At 40.0% G+C, this 16334-nt stretch overlaps 1 protein-coding gene across 7 annotated transcripts in view; it reads left to right on the plus strand.

Moving 5' to 3' along the window:
* SEC14L1 (SEC14 like lipid binding 1) overlaps positions 1–16334 on the plus strand; it is a 126699-nt gene that overhangs the window by 71372 nt on the left and 38993 nt on the right. For all 7 annotated transcript variants that reach the window (XM_077834106.1, XM_077834107.1, XM_077834105.1 and 4 more), the window contains 10 exons: positions 3438–3587; positions 3686–3817; positions 6072–6200; positions 6460–6694; positions 7504–7613; positions 8429–8618; positions 12395–12483; positions 13686–13756; positions 14980–15151; positions 15475–15609. In XM_077834106.1, the coding sequence (XP_077690232.1) occupies positions 3438–3587; positions 3686–3817; positions 6072–6200; positions 6460–6694; positions 7504–7613; positions 8429–8618; positions 12395–12483; positions 13686–13756; positions 14980–15151; positions 15475–15609 (1413 nt within the window). The remainder of the gene's footprint in view (positions 1–3437; positions 3588–3685; positions 3818–6071; positions 6201–6459; positions 6695–7503; positions 7614–8428; positions 8619–12394; positions 12484–13685; positions 13757–14979; positions 15152–15474; positions 15610–16334) is intronic.

The following is a 16334-nucleotide window of genomic DNA, read 5'->3' on the forward strand; positions in this document are numbered from 1 at the left end:
CAAGGAGATTCACAGCTAACTGTAAAATGTATAGGGTCTTCTGTACGAAGGTGCAACAGGCTCAAGTAGGTATGGGTAAGGACTTGTTATGCCAGGGCAGTGGTTCTCAACGTATTTACCATTGTGAGTCGCATGTATAGCTCTCTGTTATGTGGGCCGCATCCACACAATATATGTACTACTTATATGGCCCTTAGGCTGTCATGTGGGCCACAGCTGTGTGCTGATTGGGCCGCAAGCGTTCCAAGAGTTGAGAACCACTGTGGCATGATGTTGAAAGGATCCATGGTCTATTTCTCCCTTAGCTTGAATTTTCTGTACTGCCTGATGTTTTAGAGTCATAACTCTAACATTCTGTCACTTCTGTTTTGTGCATTTCTTTAAGCCCCTAGATTATTTCTAGCCTATGTACTAAAAAAAACATCTGGGCACACAATAAAAGCTTGATAACTAGTGGAGTGTAGTCAGACATAGTGTTATCTTTTTGGTGCTATAAAAATTATTTTAAAATACTACATGATCTAATTCATAAAACCTTTTTTGTGATGTATGCACACACTTATGGTTTTTTTTTAATTTTTCTGATTTCTTTTCAACCCTTGCCTCTCCGCTTTATGTATGTATGTATGTTGCAACAGCTGCCCATCTTACCTCTTAGCCCTGTGTTAGAGCAGTTCAGCCTATTAAAATAGCACGTAAGCACTAAACAAGGTAGTCTGCATCTGCATAGAATTGCTTATAGTTGTTTCTGCTGGTCCTAAGAAGCTTTTAGGTTTTCTTTATCTGTGTTAGTGTTTCATTGTCATGTCTGGTCTTAGAGCAAGAGGGCATTGGTAAATAGGTGGGTCTTGGAAAGAGTTCTGAAGACAGCTAGGCTTTGACTCCAAAAGCAAACAGGAAATGAAAGTCAACAGTCTGAAAATATAGATGTGGGAGGGAGGAAGGAAAACTATCTAAAAATATACTGTTAAAAAATAAATATTGCATAGGGAGTGTGGTCCAAGAAGCTTCATATCAACAACAAAAATGTAAATTGAAAATATCTGTGCAAGTGTTTCCTTGTTTAAAGGGCACCCTTCTTAATCTGTAGGGCGTATTATTTATCTTGTAAAATAAGCTCCTGTCCAGCCCAAATTTACAAGATTAGCATAAGCACATGACCATAATCTTCAAGTTAAATCGGGACTGTTGGTATGTAAATAGTTATATGCTGTTATGGAAGGTATTAGGGATAAAATTTTCAAAAGCACCTAAGTGACTTAGGGTAACATTTTTCAGTGGTGTCTATGTTCTTAAACATAATTACAAATTGATAAATGGCACACTGAAATCATTAGAGAAATGGCAATCTTTGCACTCAGGGAAAGCTGTTAGTGTAAGGAGTGGGTTTTGAGACCTTTTAACAGATTTAATAATTTTATTATGATGATGAAGTAAAAAGAAAATGGTACAGAGTTTAAGCATAGAAGTTTCTGGTTATCAGGGAATAAGGTACAGATTCTCAAGGGCTGCGAAATTCGGTTTAGGAACAGGTGGTGTAAGGAATACATAATCTGCAATCTCCCCGATTGGGGGTAAAAGATTAACGGGTTAAAGTACAGACATTGAGATATGGGGGTATGTTCATATAATGGCTATGTTCAGGTGTGGAGTATAATGAGTGGATACGATGATGAGGATGTATTTACCCTCATTTGGTGGGATTTAATGTTCAGTGAGTTTATGGTTCCAGTTCATATGGTCCAATGGAAAAAGTCTCTCAGTCCCTTTCCCATAGTTGATGCACGATGTCGTACTGGCTTACACCTCCTGGTACTGTCGGTGGCCGGTGATCTGTTCGATATAGATGTCCCTGGACCATCGGATGGTGTCCGAGACCATGAGGCGCCGCATGAGCCATGCGTAGCTTCGACCGATCCCACAGGTCCGCAGCACACACTCGTTGCAGGGGTCACAAGCGCCCAGGGCTCAGACGATCAGGGCATCCATCTGCACGTCATTGCCCTTCACTCTCAGGGTGTCGGCCAGGGGGGAATATTTTTCTAGCTTACGAGCTCGGGCTTCGCGGAAGGCCGGGGTCCTGCTCTCAAAGGAGACCGTGACATCGATAAGGATGATCTTTTTCTGGGCCTCATCGGTGACTACCATGTCAGGTCGCAACTGGCTGTCAGTACCGGGGATGGTGCAGTTCACGGTGACCTCCCCCAGGTGCTGTGCGATGGCTTTCACCAGGCGGTTCTGGATGGCATTGTGGTGCAGCTGCCAGGCTCTGGAGCAGGGCTTGCAGTTGCACAGGACGTGGGGCAGGGTCTTGTTGGAGTAGCCGCACTTCCTGCAACGCTTGTCTCAGTTCCCATGGCGGACGGCTCCATTGAGTGGGATGCAGTTGAGCTGGGCACGGTGGATGAACCACCAGTCAGCAAAACGGGTGAAGCCGCCCCTGGCAAGGAAGTGGTTGCTGGCGTCCCACTTGCTGGTCAGTTCAAAGGCTTTACCCTGGTCCTGTTTACGCTTCAGGGTTTCCATGTACAGCGAGTGGATGGCTGCCTTCAGGGTTCTCTCCAGCATGCCCCTGGTGCTCAGGGTGACGATGGTGTTGTTGGACCTGATCTGCAGCACCAGGACTCCCAGCTCCTGGCGCTCCTCGCACCATTCCCAGTGGCAGCAGATGCGCTTCCCCAGGCGACGCGTGGCATTGCGAGCTCGGGACCACAGCGAAGCAATGTCATGCCCATCCCGTCCGAATTTGCCATCCAGGGAACCACTCAGGAAGGTGGTGATATCTTGTTTGGAGGGTGCTCTGCCGATCCGCTTCTTTGTCGCGTCCTGGAGGGCGTTTGCCGCGATGTTCCTTGCCATGGCATCGGGGTATACTTCTGGGCAATGCATTGCAAACCCTGCAGACAGCTCAATGAAATGCTGATAATTACACAGTGGGTTTTTTAATCCTTCAGCACATTATGTGCTCAGGTATTTTTGTGATAAAAGGGTCTCTTTAAGATGTTCTGTTCCCGTTAAAGGGAGGATGGTCAATGCACATTGTTATCCACTTCCCTCAAAAAAAGCGGGGGGGGCAGGAGGGTAGGGGAGAGGGAAGGGGGGAAAGTGTTGCTTGTGCACTGTTTAAATTAACCCCTGGATTAGGTCAAATGTACCATGTATCTCAAACAGGACTATACATGAAATACTCTAATATTTGGTTTGCTATGAAACTTGCTGTCTTGAAAGCAGTCTGTTTCTTGGTGGTGTCAGCTATAGTAGTAATTTCAAAAAAGTGGAGATGCAAGGGCCCCTGCTTTTCCTACCAAATGGATAAGATCAAGACGATGGCTTGTAAATACAATGGTGTCAGAGAAGAGGGACAGAATCTGTATAGTCCATAGAATTACTCTTGATTAAGCTTTTGTTCGTTCTTCCTCCTCTATACATCTTTGCAGGCATATGAAAGAAGATTTCCTACATGTCCTCTAATCCCAATGTTTGTAGCTAGTGACACTGTGAATGAATTCAAGAGTGAGGATGGAGCTATCCATGTGATCGAAAGGCGTTGTAAACTGGATATAGATGCACCACGATTATTAAAAAAGGTAACTAAACAATTTTAAAATGGCTTTTATTCTAATTTTCTTGATACCAACCCACAAGAATGGAAATTTTTAACAAAATCTGTGGTAATCTTTCTCAGATTGCAGGAGTAGATTATGTTTACTTTGTCCAGAAGAACTCCTTGAACAGACAAGATCGGACTTTGCACATAGAGGCCTACAATGAAACCTTTTCTAACAGAGTCATCATTAATGAGCACTGCTGTTACACAGTGAGTAACAGAGAATCTAACAGTTCTACAGATTGGGTTTGGTTGGCATTGACATTCAGTACTCATAACCGAAGGTTGGATTATTTTTTGGCTCCTCCTAAAAATCAGAATTATTATTGTGCCATGGGTGTTGCTGTTAGTGTTTAAAAGTAATCAAGACATGTGAAAACCCTGATGCAAATTTGGTTTCCTGTTATTTGGACATATTTCCACATGACAAAAGACAGACATTTGACAGACTCTGCTTGTGAGAAGCCAAAGTCTGTAATAGCAGGGTTGTGGCATGTCACAATTGATGATGCCCTGGCAGAAGTGTTGAAGGGAAGCTTGCACATCACTTGGTCACTTTCTGCATAGTGCTAGCCAGTGCTACAAGTGTATTATTGTCAAGTGTGCTACAATTCAAGTGTTCAAGATTGTAATTTTAATCTAGATTTTTTTTTCTGTCATATCTGTTTCTGTTTGAGATGCTGACGTCTTTTTTTGGTGCAAAGTGTTGGTAGCATAATGATAGATTTGTTTAAAAAGTGAAGTCCGAGAGCTAGCTGTTGCCATGCTTGCAATTCCTTTATAGGTTGTAAAATACTCCTAGTCTGATATAAAACAAATGAAATAAAGCACAAATAATTGTAATGTATGAATAAAGCTTGGAATGGATCTTGGCAGTCAAATCCAAACTAGCAAATGCGGCCACTCGTTTACATTGCAGCACTTCCGTAAATGAGTGCTTTCTGGGTGCAGAACATGTTTAAAGGGATGCTGGAAACTTTGAAATCTAGTTAACTTCAAAATATTAGTTAAGAGTAGTTTCAAGTACTGCATCTGCCCCTGGGTCTCACTGCAACTTTTAATATTTAAGTATTTTTCTGTCTGCCCTTGCCATGTGAAAGTGCCATAATAAACAGGAGAAACATGCTATAGAAAAATGCACAAGGTAATCAAGCTCAAATAGAGAAGTTCTTTTTCTTTAATTTTTCTTTTATATTAGTCTTGGGTAGTACTGTATTTGTAACAAAGATAGGTTAAGTGTAAAGTCAAAAGTATAATTTAAAAACCAGATCCCTTTTAAGAGACCTGGTATCTTTAAAAAAAAAAAAAAAAAAAATCCGTTATTGATTTAGCTATGTACCTAAAGAAAGAAACATTCTTTTAGCATGCTTCTGTGCTTCATATTCACATGCTTTATGCTTGTGTAGGATGTTCAAGCCACTTAACATCAGTTTTCTCACCCTATGAATATGAGAAGGAACACAATTTTATAACCAACTCATTATGAAACCTATTGGACTGTGGAATAGCTTCCAAAGGAAAAGTTGGAAGCCCCATTATTGAAACATTAAGCTCTAAACTGGATTAAGTGCGGGAATAATCCTGTTCTAGCCAGGGTTAGACTAAATGACCTTAATAGGTTTCAAACATGGGATATTACCCAATATATAAATAATGGTCACAACAAATAAATTCCAGTATGTTATGGGAGGGAAAAAACTAAAAGGGCCAGTGACATAATTCTCTCATAAAAAGTCAGAACAAGTCTGATTTTTTTTATGCCATTGAGCTGAGAACCAAAGCTGGAGAATCCGTACACACTTCTCTTTCAGATGTGGAGATGCCAGACTGCTGTTTTTCTCTTGGGTGGCAGTGTAGACTAGAACCAGTTACCAGCACTCTCAGCTGCTTATGATAGAAGAAGAGGAGAAAATCAGGAATGTATTTGAAGTTTGAAAGGGCGGGGGGGAAGGCATTCTCTACAGTCTGTAAAAACTGGCTCATTCAGGCTGGTAACCAGAATAGAGATCATACTCCTTTCAGTCGTACAAACACTTTTCTGGATATAAAAAAAAAAAAAAAAAATTATGCCACTATCTAGGTAGTAAATGGTGCTAATCTGTTGCAGTATTGTTGGTAGTAAGTAATCCAAGAGGGAAGCATTGCAAATCTGGTGAATATGCGGATCCTGTGCCTCTGACCTGGAGCACAGTGTTTTTCCTCCTAGTTATTGTTAAACGGGAAAATGTGCCATGATGGCTTTTGTAGAGACCATATGAAGGTTGTTTCTTTCTTTTCTTATTGACTAAGCTTTACCTTTTTCAATCTGCATTTTGCAAAGGGACCAGAGGTTTCAAATTCCATTTACAGGACACTTGACAAAACAAACTTAAATATGGAACTTTGACTATGCAAATACTTATATGAGAAAACGTACAGCAAAGAGTAATCAAAGCATGTGGTCTCTGCTGTCCTCCACCAATAGGTTCACCCTGACAATGAAGATTGGACCTGTTTTGAACAGTCAGCAAGCCTGGATATCAAGTCTTTCTTTGGTTTTGAAAGCACAGTGGAAAAGATTGCCATGAAACAGTACACTAGTAATATTAAAAAGGTGAGCACACAATCATGACCAAGATGCCTGGCTCTAGTTAGATTTAAATCCTGAAATGTAGCTGCTGCTACTTAACAGGCTGGTTGTGCAGAGAAAACTAAACTACATGGCTTTTAGAGCAGGGTGTTGTGAAGTGTGTGTGGAGAGGGATCTGTGGGGTCTCTTGGGATGCCCGACTGCCTTTTGTTGCATTTCCAAACAGGACCTGTTTGTATTTAAGTGGAAATTGTATTGGCTAAAACATGTTTTTGTTTCAAAGGGAAAGGAAATAATAGAGTATTACCTGAAGCAGATGGAGGAAGAAGGGATGACGTTTGTTCCTCGTTGGACGACTCCTGTTACATATAAATTGGAGAACAGCACATCTCGCATAGCACGGCCAGTTTCTCCTGCTGTCAACATACCAGATGCTGTCACAAAGGAGGGACTGAACAATAAGGAAGTGCTCAACACCTCCAGCAGCCCATCAGAGCCCACAGCAGGAACACCTGATGGTACATTTGGCATCCCTTATATGGCCTGTTTGACTTCTCATTTTTAGCTAGATTATTTGAAATGCTTATAGACACATTCAAGGCTCTGCTTCTCTGCTGAGGACCCTCACATTAGTTTCTGGTTCATTCGTATTCATGTTGGTCCTGACCAGTTCTGGGAGCACCCCCCATTTAGCATTCATCTATCTGGGTCCTGGATAAGTGTGCTGGTAGCTGATCCTGTGATCAAGTAAAGGCCAGCATTTTAAAAAAAATAAAATCACACTAAGGATTGGTCGAGGGCAATAGTTTAGATTACCAGGGAAGGAAGTAGAGAGCTCACCAAAAATCAACCCCATTCCATTGCAAATGGATTTCAACTGGTAGCAGAAAAGCAACTCACTTGTAAAATATTAGCTAAAGCTTTTTTTTCTTAGACCCAACAGTTCAGACATTATCATTTTAATTCAACTGAACGTAGTTAAGGCTGACAAACGAGCAGCATTGACTGGAAATAAGAACACAGGTTCTTCCATTTCAAGTACTTGCACATAAGATCATTTGTTAACTGACCTAGCAATTAGTAACTGCTGTAATAATGACAGGTTTCAGAGTAACAGCCGTGTTAGTCTGTATTCGCAAAAAGAAAAGGAGTACTTGTGGCACCTTAGAGACTAACCAATTTATTTGAGGATAAGTTTTCGTGAGCTGCATCCGATGAAGTGAGCTGTAGCTCACGAAAGCTTATGCTCAAATAAATTCGTTAGTCTCTAAGGTGCCACAAGTACTCCTTTTCTTTTTGTTGTAATAATGTGTAAATACCATTTCAGACAAACTCGATGCAGACTACATCAAGCGGTATCTGGGTGACTTGACACCATTGCAGGAAAGCTGCCTCATCCGACTTCGACAGTGGCTCCAGGAAACACACAAGGGCAAAGTAAGAAACTCTGAAACACAGAAAGCTAAAAGTGGTGACTAGAAGTGCCCAATACAAGATGAATTTGACTGAATTAAGCAGAATGTGAATAATCCGGCCCAGGGGACTGACAGCCAAGCAGTTTCACAAGTCTGCCTTGTATTAAAATGACCCCATTTCTTGAAACAGTCTTGAAATTGTATAAGATTTTAAAAGTTATGAAACATAATTTAACCAGTCTCTTTTGTATTTCCTGTGGAAACATACTCTGTTGCAGAAGGGTTTTATAACCAAGAGGGATCTAACCATAAATTATACAATAGCATTGTGTTCCACATATAGAATGTCCCAGTTTTCACATGTTAAGAACTCGCAGATATTTGCGTGGGGTGAATTAAGGAAGCGTGATCATCCTGGTTTTTTATAACCTTAAAAGCAGGTTGCCCATTGTTCCAGAGTGTTTGGGAGGATTCTAGAGTAAATGCTTGAACAGAAGTTTTCTGCTACTTAGAGTTTGGAACAAGAAGTAAGTAAGTCATGGGATCAGTTCAAAAACTAAGAAGGCCCAGTGACTGTGCAAACAGTGCACTTATCTATCCCGTGGGAGATTCAAGTTGTGCAACCATGGAGCTAACCAAAGGGGCACTTTTCTCTCATTACTTTGTTTTGCTGTCTTTGTAAAAAGTAAAAAAAAGTACCTAAAGTGGTGGTCTGATAAGTTTCTAATTGTCTTCCTTTAATTAGTAGTGCAGTCCAATCTGTGTATTTGCGTTCAAGTTTATATAAATTGACTGTTACAAAGTTTCAAATTTAAATCAGTAATTATTTTCCAATAGATCCCAAAGGATGAACATATTTTACGATTCTTGCGTGCCCGGGACTTCAATATTGACAAAGCCAGAGAGATTCTTTGCCAGTCACTAACATGGCGTAAGCAGCACCAAGTGGACTATATTCTGGAAACCTGGAACCCTCCACAAGTACTACAAGATTACTATGCAGGAGGTTGGCATCACCATGACAAAGGTACATTTTATATTACTAGATGCTGATGGACACTTTATAATCTGAATTAAATAACTTTTTGTTAAACGCCTGCCAGATGTGTGGTTTGAGAGTGTGGGTATTACTTTCATACTACATTGTACTTAAGTGCAGTTAGGTTAGTGTGGTTTGCAAGTGAGAGCAGGCAAACTGACAGGACTCCTGGGTCCTGTTCCTAGCTCGATTGTAATTTTGATCAAATCACTTAACTTTTCTGAGACATTTGTAAAATTGGTAAACCTACTCAAGAGAGCTGTTAGTTATTAATCATATTTTACAGCATTCTGAGTTAGTTGGGTAAAAGGGGCTATAAAAATGCTGAGTATTAATTACTTTCCTGTGGTTGGTGGTTAAAAGATGTATGTAAATAAGCATACCTTTTTAATCAGCTTATTTCTGTTGTCAGACACTTGCTTATGGTGTAGCCAATATTTGGCATCACAGTTTCAGTGATAGGAATTGTGGTGTTACAAACACAAAATAGAGCAGGTTCATTAAGAAGAAAACGGCTTCTTCTTTATTCTGTGTAATGGGTTATGGACACATCCCCAGAACTTAAGGATTCAGGCCCAGCTGCTGAAAGACACCACCCAGCTTGCCCATGCTGTGTATTGGTCTTGCTGAAAAGTTGTGGAATCCCTCTCCCTCACCGTATTTGTAACTGGAGGGAGGGTTTCTATCCAGTTGTTCATCTTGGAAAGAGTAATCTGACTGCAAGCCTTCTGTGCTCTGATTAGTCTTTACCTGCTACCCAGCACTACTCCCTTTAGCCCTTCCTGCTACTGTAAGCATATGAAATAATACAGGAGGCAGCTAGTAATAGCGGGCTACCATTAATAGTGGCCATGAGGGAGAAAAGGTAGGCTTAACCACTGCAGCGCTGAGGTGAATGCATGGATGGGTCTCCATCAACCCTGTGGGTTGTACAGATTTTAGGAAGGAAATTGGGGATGTTCCTAGATTTTTAAGAGAGGGACTTTGTTTCCTGTTTCCCTCTTCCATACATCTAGGGTCTCACCAATAACTAGGAAGGAAACAGATAAGTTTGAAGGTTGTTGGTAGATTATAGTATGTCCACTTTCCTGAGTGAGACAGAGGGTCTTCAATCTTGTGTTTTGAACTCTTGGTCTTATCCTTGAATTCCCTTTTGCTCTCTTGCCAACATGTAAACTGCAGACAGTTTCTCAGTTTGAAATCTGTTAATGTTACCACTTTAAAGCCTGGGGATAGGTTACTTTTAAATCTCTCCTTACCAGTTCCCCTCCTTCCTCTCGCACATGCAAAGTGTGTTCCAAGCTTCAGCAGAGTGGATTCTTTAGATAATATCTTTTATTGGACCAACTGCTGGTGGTGAAAGAGACAGACTTTTGAACTTACACAGAGCTCTTTCTTCAGGTCAAGGCATTTTTTAAGAACACTAATCACGGGCAAGTCAGAGAGCAGCAGCTATGAAACATGCTCTCTAGGATAGATGGTAACGAATGAAAGCTATCCATTTTACTTGAGCATAAATTCATAAACACTCATACGATCAGTGTGGCTCTCCTATGCATTTGAGTAGTTCTTATTTTGATGAGAGCCTCAAGCAAAGAACTGTTAAATAACAAAACCCTAGTGAGTTATTAAATGTGGCTGCAGGGTTAAGAAGAAAACACTCCCAGTTATACAGCCTTCCCTCATGCATCATATGGGTGGGGTAGGTTAATAAATTGTTATGAATTAGGGATTTTTGTAGTTCTTGTATAAAACTTAACAGCTTCTTATATAGTGCTCTAAAACCTGCATAGTACATTCCAAAAAGAATGTGTGATCTCTGCTTTTAGTGAAAATTTTATTTTAACACTTAACTGTGTAACTCCATAAGTATGTAGAATCTTTATACTCCAAGACACTACTACTGTATCTGCAGACTGAACAGCTTGGGTTTCTAGTTCTACAACTTATTTTTTTGTCTTGATTTTGAATCTGTTAAGCAAAGTGATAAATTCATTCTTCAGTTTAGATATTTAACATTAACTTTTTAAGGGCAAGGCTCAACAGAGTTTCTATCTTCATAATGTCCTGCAGGAAAGCCTGCATAAATAAACATGACCTGTATCTTCTGATGCTTCGATGAACCTAGGTTGGCTAAATCAAACTGCCAAAAATTTAAACAACTGCCCTTTTGAAAGGAGAATTAACATTGGGTCAATGTATAGGTGCTTCCATTAAAAAATAAAAACTACAAAGCGGGAAGATCATTAGTTGATCAAAGCTTCTCTTCAGAAGAATCAAGATGTCAAAACTTTCATAATGAACAATATAGTCAAAGCTTGTCCATATCCCCCGGAATCCTTCCCCTTTCCCCCCCACCCCCAAAAAAAACAACCAAACAAAAAAAACCCCACCTTCTCTTGCTACATATACTTCCCAAGTGTTTCACGCTATATTGGCTGTCAATTTGCACTGGGAGGGGAAGAATCATAGACCTATTTAAAAGGGAGACTATCAAAAATATTGTTTGCTTTTGGTTCTTGTAGCAGATTGGTATCAGTTTTTCAAATGTTAGAAGGAAATGATATTGAGCATTGAGATTAAGATCTTTTTGGCAAAATGGGCTTCCGTGCATGCTACTGAGACATGCTGACTTGCCCTTTTCTCTGGAATGAACGTCTTTAAAACATGTTTAGGTGTGATCTAATTGAAGGGTGACTTTTTTTCTTGGAGAGCCTTTAAACAACAGACAGCTTTGGAATCAAAATACTTAGGAACAAGGCAGTCTGTCATGGTGTGTTGCAGTGCCAGAGATGGCAATTTAGATTAGGACAGAGTTAAAAATCCATCCCATAAAGAAGCTTAACACATGTTGTTCCTAATAAACAGCTCTGTTAAGATACTGTGAAAGGCCAAAAATGCCAGTTATGGTCCTCAAAAAATCAGCCCATGTACTTGTTCAGACTCTTATGTATCATGGAAGACATTTTAGTAATCTCAACAAACAAAAGAGGCGAGTCCTTGAATGTAAGGATCCCATTTGAAACTTGTCTCTGGATCAGACTTGCCCTCATTAGTCTTAAGCAGCATTTAGCAGGGTGTGTGCCAGCCCCACATAATATGTGGGGGAATAGCTGTTTGTTAAAAGGCCCCAAAATTATACCCACCATTATTTTAGCAAATAAAGCATTGATCTGGAGAGTTGATTCTGCAGTATTGTTGTTCACTCTAATGCAGTAATCTTTCTAAAGGCTTGTTGGGCGAAATCCAGGGTAGTGTCCTTGTGAGAGAATGATTTAAGGCTCTAGTCTTGACCAGAGATCTGTGATATCAGGAAAAATATTGGACCAATAATCTATCCTTCTTCTCTTGGCTACACTGGGGGCAGATTTTGTCCACAGATCTCGTCAAGTACAATGAAATGTCTTAATTAATCAAAATCACTTTGGCTTTGTCTTCACTGTCAAAAAAGGTTTGTTTTTGTAGTGAGATAGTGAATTCAAATGAGCCATTTCACTGTAAAATACTAGTACAAACAATTCACTGGTAGTTCTTATTTCAATGTAGCTAGTAGGTCAAAACTATACTCCCCAACTTGGGGTTGACCTCAACTGGCTATATTAAAGTAAAACTACACTGCTTTGTCTTCACTAGAATTTTACAGTAAGATAGCGAAATTGAGTTAGCTGTCTCACTGTAAAAACACACCTTTTTGACAATAAAGACACGGATTTAGTTTTAAAACTTTAACAGAGAATACTAATTTAGCATCTCTTGCTCTTCAGATGGGCGCCCTCTGTATGTGTTGAGGTTGGGACAGATGGATACCAAAGGCTTAGTGCGAGCTCTTGGGGAAGAAGCCTTGCTTCGATATGTAAGTGCTTAACAAATGACTTGTTTATTGCTAACAAATTTGTTCTAAAGTTTGCAGTTTCCTGCCACACCAGAATGATCAGCACATAGTAGATATTTTTCTATATGCTTTAGCAATCTGTTCTCAGTTTGAACAGATCAAACCTCCCTGAATGGTTCATTTTAATATTCTTTCAAACTGTGGACTGATGGCAGAAAGTCAGTTGTATGACAGTTACTATAGTTCTGGGCTGAGACATTATCACAGCTTCTTATCTAGTTTGTATAGTGCTTGAAACTTAAGCTTCCACATGTACACAGGGCAAGAAATGCATTCCTAGGTATTGTATGAGTATCCTATTTATTTTTTATTTATAAAATACACCCCGCCCATAGTCTTGGATGCAATATTTATTTTAAAGGAAAATGACTTGCCTGTAATTCAGTTTCTTTGAAGAATTCAGTGGGATTCTCAGTGCTGATGTACCCAGCTTTCAAAATAGTACAGAACAGGCAAGCTCTAATAGAAGCATACTGGCAGCAGTAATTGCCATGATCACAAGCCAGCACCCACCTTTGGTGGTTGTACACTTTCTTTCTGGTGGTGCTATATCCATGTACTTAGCTTTGTCTAACTTTAAGCCATGGGGTTTTTTTTCCAAGTCTTTTTTGGTAATTATCTTAATTTTTTTGAGGGGAGCCTTTGCTTCCCACTCCGTCAGGAATTAAACAAAGGTTCAAAGGGCAGAAGGTGGGGGTTTAGGGAGGAGCTATGGGAGTTTCTTATGCCAAAAAATGTGAGACCTGAGAGTGAAATCCTGCACAAACAATGGTTTGTGCAAAAAATTTGTTGACACTGATCAACGAAAGAGAAGTGTCCTACTCCACAAAATATACGGAATGCCTTTCTGATGTTCATTTGCCCCTGAGGGAAAAGGTGGACCCTAAGATTCTGTACAGAATTCTTCACCATAGTATTCAAGCACTAAAATGGGATGCTTGTATGTTTTGTAATCTTCTTCTTATAGCTCTCCTAAAAGTTATTGCACTCAATAATACTCCTAAATCCACTGTTGCATGTCTTCACTAGACGTCCTTGTACACTGGTCTGAGGTTAGTGTGAGTTGCTGTAAGGCTCAGGTTCTGAAGATTGCATTTTCTCCCCAGTCCCACAAACCTGACAGTTTTGGAACATTCTCTAAAACAACACTTTCTTTTGTGTAGGTTCTTTCTATAAATGAAGAAGGACTGAGGCGATGTGAAGAGAATACAAAAGTATTTGGCAGGCCTATAAGGTGAAACATGAGAATTTGTATTACTTCTCAGAAAGAACATGAGGTCTGAATTTGTATGTAGCAGTGTAGGTGTTCTTCAAGTTTGGCTACAAAGTTGCTTTATTTTCAGGCTCCAGTTTGGAATAGGATTTGCTCACTAAATCTCTTACCAGCTCCAAAAAAGGAATTCAGGGTTTGGAATGACTTCAATATTTGTCTTCATAATAAAGCATTTGACTCCCTTCAGAGCCTATTGATTCCACCCCTTAATCTACAAAGGGTTACCAGTGTATGGCACTCCAATTTCTCATCTTCTCATTGCAAAGAACTCCCAGTCCCAGCTGACTTGAGGAGTGAAAAGCCAAGTGTAAGACTGGGGTTTCCTGTGTACTGCTATGGCCTTGTGTGGTCCAAGGATGCTTACATGGTAAAGGTGAAAGAGGCAGCAATGAAATATACAACACCCACTTATTTAAAAAAACAAACAAACACTGTGATTCATATCTTGTCTTTGGGAGTCATTCCAATGGCCTAGAATCAGTCAGTACAACATAGCTATGAATATACAAGGACGAGCTCTGAATTCACACCCCTTGGTGTGGGCCTGATTTAGGAAAGCACTGAAACACATGCTTAAATCCTACTGACTTGACGTGTTTTAATGCTGTCCTGTATAGGGAATGTTTTCCTGAATTGAGTCCTAAATTCTGAAATGCGGACTTAAAGTGCAGTGGCACTTTTAAAACATGCACTTGTGTTAGGAAACATGCATGCTGAATATTAAAGTTCCAGTGTAGAACCAGTACTCTTCCTCCCCGCCCCCCCCAGCAGTGATTTATTAAGCACTATGATGGTGTCTTGTGTTTGCTAGTAGGAACCTTCAACTGGAGACTGAAATGGTTGTCTATCCTTTGGTGACGTGCCTGCCCTATATCAGAGAATGAGCACAGTGATCGTTATACATAGTGTCATAAGCATGCATGGCACTTTATAGTTAAGAAAAATTTCCTACTCCAAAGATCTTACAATTTCTTGCATCTACAGGCAGTACAAACTGTGGAGATGAGGTGGGAGGACTGCTATAGCTGTGTAATGAAGGAAGAGTGTGGCAACTGCAAAACCAACCAAAACTTGTAGATCTATGATACAAAACTGAGTGCTCATCTCAAACCATCAAATGCTGTGGTGTGAATAATGAAATATGATTCCAATTGGATTCTTAAAAAACTCTTTAAAATTAACAGCTCCTGGACCTGTCTGGTGGATTTGGAGGGCTTGAATATGCGACATTTATGGAGACCTGGTGTCAAAGCATTACTAAGAATCATTGAAGTGGTTGAAGCCAATTACCCTGAAACATTGGGTCGCCTTCTTATCCTGAGAGCGCCCAGAGTATTTCCAGTCCTCTGGACACTGGTATGTTTGTGCTTCTAGTATCTGTACATCTACCTCTGGATACTGGTATGCACTTTACATGTACTGCTCTCTTGAAAACTGATGTTCACTGTGCTATAAACAGGAAATGTTGCCTCCTGGAAACTCCATTTTTAGAAAACACTTTATTTATGGAATTAGAACAAAAGTTCCTAAAAGGAAAAATGTGTGTGTGTAGGCAAATGAATAACTTAACTCATTTACTGTATGTACTTCAAAAGAATTATATTTTGTTTTATCCTGTGTTATGTGAAGTTACTCAAGGACCTGGGAACCTGAACAATTCTGTTTTTCTTTGTTTGTAGGTTAGTCCATTCATTGATGACAACACCAGAAAGAAATTCCTTATTTATGCAGGAAATGACTACCAAGGGCCTGGAGGTCTGCTGGATTACATTGATAAAGAAATTATCCCAGATTTCCTTAGTGGAGAGTGCATGGTATGAATTTTAAATTATTAATGTAACAATTTATTGTTTCCCTCTTACATTAACCCCCACCCTCCAAACCTCCAAAACAAAGATTGCCAAGTATAATCTTTAAGTGTGGTCTCGCTCTGCTATAAAGCATTTTCCTCCTGGCTCTTCTGTATGACTCTGAGGTTGGAGTGATTCTTTTTAGTAGCAGCCTTTGCAATCCACCTTGAAAAGAGAAACAGAATGTTTCTGTAAAACAGATCGCAAATCACTAACGGAATACCCTGCACCTATAAATAAATGCACTTTAAAACGGTCTTCCCCCCACTACATGTCAAGACTCAAGTTCAAGGCAGTAGCACTGTGTCACATACTGCTTATCCCAGGGAAGAAACGCATTCCTCACACTGTTTAGGTTCATAGATCCATATATGTTAAGGCCAGAAAGGACCATTATCACAAGGTCTGACTTCCTGCATATCATAGACCAAAGAACCTTACATCCTTAGTTTCTGCATCATTTGTGACATTCTCCACTGTTGTGTGAGAAACCAACCATTAGAAACCTGAACTTGTTTTTGAAGTCTTTTAAAATTAAAATATTTGTCTACATATTAAAGATTTAGGTTTTCTAGCTTCATATTTTTAAGAAAATTATTTCAGATCACCTATAAAGATGCGAGTTAAACTCCTCAGATATGGTACCTGAACACTATTTTGTCATAGTCCTCTCTGAGCCCCACCACCCC

Source organism: Eretmochelys imbricata, chromosome 14 (assembly GCF_965152235.1).
Source record: "Eretmochelys imbricata isolate rEreImb1 chromosome 14, rEreImb1.hap1, whole genome shotgun sequence".
Lineage (NCBI taxonomy): Eukaryota > Metazoa > Chordata > Testudines > Cheloniidae > Eretmochelys > Eretmochelys imbricata.